The sequence below is a fragment of the Ipomoea triloba genome, chromosome 6 (assembly GCF_003576645.1).
Source record: "Ipomoea triloba cultivar NCNSP0323 chromosome 6, ASM357664v1".
NCBI classification, from domain to species: domain Eukaryota; kingdom Viridiplantae; phylum Streptophyta; class Magnoliopsida; order Solanales; family Convolvulaceae; genus Ipomoea; species Ipomoea triloba.
This window is the reverse complement of record NC_044921.1, coordinates 7,614,733-7,620,031: the sequence shown is the minus strand read 5'-3', so window position 1 is coordinate 7,620,031 and position 5,299 is coordinate 7,614,733. Positions and strand designations below refer to the sequence as shown.

At 37.8% G+C, this 5,299-nt stretch overlaps 1 protein-coding gene across 1 annotated transcript; it reads right to left on the bottom strand.

Moving 5' to 3' along the window:
* Nucleotides 1–1,281: 1,281 nt before the first annotated feature.
* Nucleotides 1,282–5,299, bottom strand: LOC116021792. Its single transcript, XM_031262269.1, has 8 exons — nucleotides 5,144–5,299; nucleotides 4,505–4,560; nucleotides 4,291–4,415; nucleotides 3,886–4,042; nucleotides 3,301–3,725; nucleotides 2,729–3,172; nucleotides 2,373–2,469; nucleotides 1,282–1,655 (listed from the first exon to the last, which is right to left on the bottom strand). The coding sequence occupies exons 1-8, from the start codon at nucleotides 5,210–5,212 to the stop codon at nucleotides 1,520–1,522; spliced, it is 1,509 nt and encodes a 502-aa protein (XP_031118129.1). The 5' UTR covers nucleotides 5,213–5,299; the 3' UTR covers nucleotides 1,282–1,519.

Here is a 5,299-nt window from a genome sequence, read left to right as displayed (position 1 = left end):
GGAGGATTGCAAAATGCAAAGGAATTCCTTCATAATTCTGTGAACAACAGCAAGTTTCAAGTTTCACAGATCTATGACCTTCTTCGAGAGAAATCTCAACCAGCTTTTGCATGGAGATTTGTATGGAGATCTTACATTCCCCGCAAATTTTCATTTATCACATGGCTTGCTGTTCATCAAAGGCTACCAACAAAGGATAGACTTGCTTTCCTAGACATCAATACCGACTGTTCAATGTGTGTGGGTGATAAAGAAACGGCTCAACACCTCTTCTTTAAATGCCCCTTTTCCTTACAAGTTTGGAATCAAGTCCGGATGCATTTTGGGTTTCACAAATGCACGAATGCAATCAAGAGCTCAATCAAGTGGATCAACAGATTGCACGGAGGAGCACGCTTGCGTTCGAAGGCAATTACCATTGCACTTATTTGCACTATTTATCACTTATGGAGAAACCGAAATAGAGTTCACCACGATGAAGATCGGTTGCCCATCGATGGCCTTGTGAATAACATTGCCAAAGACGTGTACCGAGTCATCTTCTACCTTTATCCCATTACATAATGTGGAAAAGTTTCATTGTTTTGCTGTATTGTGTTTTGGTCCCCTCATTTATTTGGACCATTTTTTCAGTTTTACTTATATGGAGAGGATCTCAATGGGTTGGACATGCCAATTCACTTCCACGAAATGGCCTCCACCTATTCGAGCATAGGATTAATCCTCCTCCATCTTGTTTTTCTTAGTTGGCTTTGCCACTGTTTTGGTTGTAACAATGTACAGCATGTACTAGATGTTTTGATATTAGGGGATAAATAGTCAGGAGAAAATTGGGTAATTGGTCAGTTGGTCCCTCCCGGTCCAACTGTCCTAGAAGATTGGGACCAGGGGGATTCCTTTCCAGGAGCAACCCAGAGATTATGGGCCTCTGCTTTTTCTATGCCTTTTTGTTTTTCTTTAAAAATATTCCTTTCAATTTCATAGCCTCACAGCCCACTATATTTGAGGGACAGGATATCCAAAATCTGTCACACCATGCCTGAAGGAAGCTGATATATATAGAAAAAAAAAGTAATAAAATTGTAACCTTCTGAAAGAATCAGAACATGTCGTGTACTCATGTAAAAGAATTTGTTCCTATTCGAGACCAAAAGGATAAATTTCTACTCCATGAACAAGTATAAAGAAATATTGATCAATGTTCACTTGATATCGAATCAAACTTTTTGAATTTAAATATTCAAATCACAAAAAAAAGAAAATCATAAATAAAAGAAAGAATATAGAAATGTCTAAATGCTTGAAGGTAAGGGCAAAACATCGCAGACAATAGAAGTATCGAGTGAGTATAAGGATTCATATTGCTAAGAACTACATTTAGTCCAATGACACTAGGTTTGTTTGTTGCACAAAACTACACTTTCAAAGGGCCTGAGTCATACAGAAGTTATGCCAGTACTACACAAAAATCAAATTTCAAGAGCCAACCACTACAAGAAAGAACTTCTTCAATCTGCCTTTAAACCCTTTTGAAGAATGAGAGAATATTCCCTTGCTTAGGGTCTTTGTTCCCACCCTTCTTATTTCCAACTTTGGCTGCTTGGTTTGATGGAGCATTGCTTCCAATTGCATTTGGCTTCTTAGGTGCAGGTGGTCTGAAATAGTGGCATGTGTTAAGAAAGTGTGTAATGCCAAAATTAAAAGTGAGAAGTCATTGGGAGACACTCTCCAGAATGATGTACAAAAGATGAATGAACTCGAGAATCACTCTCCAGAATTAAGCAAACTACTTGTGATTCCAGAAATAGATCTTGAATTGGGGGAAAGCATGATGGTCAAAGAGAAAATTCCTTAACACCAACTTCTTTTTAATGTAACTAGGGGCCATAGGTACCATATGAATATGTTCATGTATTTTCTATATGCAGCACTTCCCATGGTCCTAATTATCCATGAAAAAAAGCTTTATCTTTAGCCATCATAAATTTTGAATAGAGGCAGCACTATTACAGTAGTACTTGCTAAACATGTTACAATGCACCTGAATCTGAATGTATTTGATCCCTTCTTGCATGCATATCCGTTTAACAATGTATATCTGTTTATAAGAGGTATCATTATAGTTCAGGCAGACCTTTTTCCATTGGAGAGAGCCTCAAAAGGAAGTTTCCAGCAATTCAAGGAAAGACGACATGAAAGTGATGGTTGACGATAACACAAAAAGTCAAATGCTTCTATAACTGATCTTTTATCATTCTCTTAATTTACTATTATCATATCTGTTTTTGAGATGAAATTAGTGAGAGAAAGGAAGTAATTGTCCTAGATACTTTTGCTGGAAGTACAGAGAACAATACATTGAATATATTTACCTGTCAACTGCATCATTGGCTACTTTGTTTTCTGCTTTCTTTGACGGATTAGCATCAGATTTTTTCTCCTCCTCACCCTCCCAAACAACCTCAGTAACTGGAAGTGCAAAACAAGTGAATGTGAAAACAGCGTATAAAATATACTTTATCGTATCTTTCAGATTAGATTTCTTAAGTTCTAGCTTCTAGAACAGAGCATGACATCCCTAGAGGGCTAGAGTGGTTGGGTTACAATAGAGGGAATTAGGGAAATTCAAACTGCACAAGAGTACAAGACAGTCCCAAAGTCTTCCCAACATAAGTAATCACATCAGAAAAAAAAATTCATATTATATTGATATAAGAAATTGCCATACCTTCTCTTCCACGCTCATCGATTCGTGTCTTTAATACTTTCTTTCTTTGCGGTGATTTTGGAGCATCATCAGTCATTTTAACCCCTGTATTTGCATCATTACTTGGACTATGGCCCAATATATCCGACGAGGAAATCTGACTCTTAGATTCCATGTTAGCTAAAGATTCTCCCTTCAATTGCATACCAGTTTTCTCATTTTCCTCAAAATGTAAGGCCTTCTCCAGCTCAGGAGCATCTGAATTTTGTTTTACCATAGAAGTTCTAGTTTTTGGAGGATCTGGTGATGCTAGGTTGACTGCATCTTCCCCTTCCTCATCTGAGGAATCAAAAACAACTCTCCTCTTTCGGCTTCCTTTACCATTAGATCTCTTAATGTTGACATCTTCACCATCTTCATTGCTGTTTCCATCTTCTAACTCTTCACGAGCACATATTTGAGCATCTGCACTAGCCAATAACACAAGCAAATTCAAAACAAAAGGTAAGTGAGGAATAGGAACACTATTAAAATCAAGTTAATCAAAGAATACACATTTTGAAGTCAAGGGATAAAATTTGAAAAGGAAAAACCAGCTGAATTGGGTATGGCGTTGTTAGTTTCTGTTGAGATGCAGTCAGCTTTTGACTTTGTGGTTGCACGACCCCACATATTAGCCAATGCACCTCCATTCCCAGCAGATGTTTTGTCAGTCTGGACCTTCTTCTTCTTTGCCAGAGGTTGAGTGATCTTCTCTTTATCTATAGCTAGGTTACTACCTCTAGCCTCAGGGATTTCATTCTTGACATCATTAACCATAGAGGGGGAATTCATATTGGTTCTAGGGTCTGCCTGTTGAACCTTTTTCTGTTGAGGTTGTTGCGTGGCTACACTTTGGCTTGTGAGTTTACTTTTTGAAACCCCTAATGCCCCTGCACTTTTTGCCGGAGGGGCACCAGTGATTGCAGATGTTTCCTCAGCATTCCTCTTAACAAAGGAATTTGAAACTCCACAAAACCTGAAGTATCAATGAGCAGTAAGTTATTAAGAAGAAACTAGATACACTGTATAAGTTTGCATTTCATTGGAGAATGAGAATCGGTGTCAAAATATAAATATACTGGTTTAAAATAACAATGACTCAGCATGAGTCAAAATGAAAGCTAAATGCCTAATACCTGTTATCCCAGAAATAATTATCAACTGGAGGCTGCTTAAAGAGCTCCTCAGCTTGGGCAAATTCAGCATTCCAAAGGGCTGCTGGATCCTTTGGGATGCAAGCTTGTACACTGTAGACCTGAATCGAGCAATTTTCATTGAATTCTTGTTTGGCTTCTGCATGTGAATCAGTCAGTTTTCATATGCTATAACATTACAACTTAATATAAAATTTTGGCACCACAATAAAGCCAAAAAGGAAAAACAAATTATTGAACAATAGAGTGGAGACTGAAGAGCAATATACCAAATATTGATCCACAGAACAAAGTGATTTTTTTCTTTTGGTTGGGGTGGGGGGATTGTTTATGTAACACATGAAAAAAAGATCAACATAATTACAATCAGAATGAAGAATATAAAACCTGCAAGTTTAGGACTTGAGACCAGCTGCACATGGTAGGCTGAAGGATTATTCTTCAACCAGCCAGACAAGCTATAAACAACTTCTACACCGTTGCCATGCTTCTCAACAAACTCCTGAAGCAGACTATAAAAGCACAAGCAAATATTTTCAGCACAACAAAGAAAGAGAAACTAAATTTACTTTCCAAAACAATCTTTCACAGATATCCTCACCTCTTTGCAGCATTGGAAGACACCAAAAAGTTCTGACTCAACCACTTGTAGGACACCTATACAAACACCTCAGTGAGAATTAGACAAACAAATCATGTTTCTTGCCAAGGCAATCTGTGTGGCTTTTCTAACCATCCTTGTGTTTAGCACGGAAAATGCAATTGGACAAATTAGGGTGAGTTCCGACTTCCGAGCATAGAATTTCTAAGAGTAAAGTCACAAACAATAGACTCTACATTGACTATTGAAAAGCCAATGAAGCTGAGTTAGCTGAGGAGGGGCTCCATGACCGTCATCATTTGATTCCCAGAGGGTAAAAATTAAATTTTGCACCACTATCTGAGAAATACTTAGTTAATTAAGCTCCGTGATTCATGGATTAATTATAGTTTGATATTGTGATTGAAATTATTCATTATTATCATAATTAATTAAGCGTATCCATTGATGTGTATATCAATTGTATTATATTCACCATTTTGAACTAAAGAGTAGAACCATAATCTTGAAGATTTCCGAATTTTGTTTACACATTACTCATAACAAGCGATTAACACATACCAAAATCGAGAACTAATTTATGTGAGTGTGTCAACGGAATGATGAAAAGTATAGACACAGAGAGAGAGAGAGAGTTACCACTTGAAGCTTGTCAGAAACAAGGGACTGAATCTCATCGAGGATGCCTAGCGTTTCGATTTCGGCCATTTACGGGTCCGCTGGTGATGGGTCGGGTCGAGACGACCAAGAAGGCAAGAAGCGATGGATTTCCCTCCGTCAGGGTCGCTTGATTTC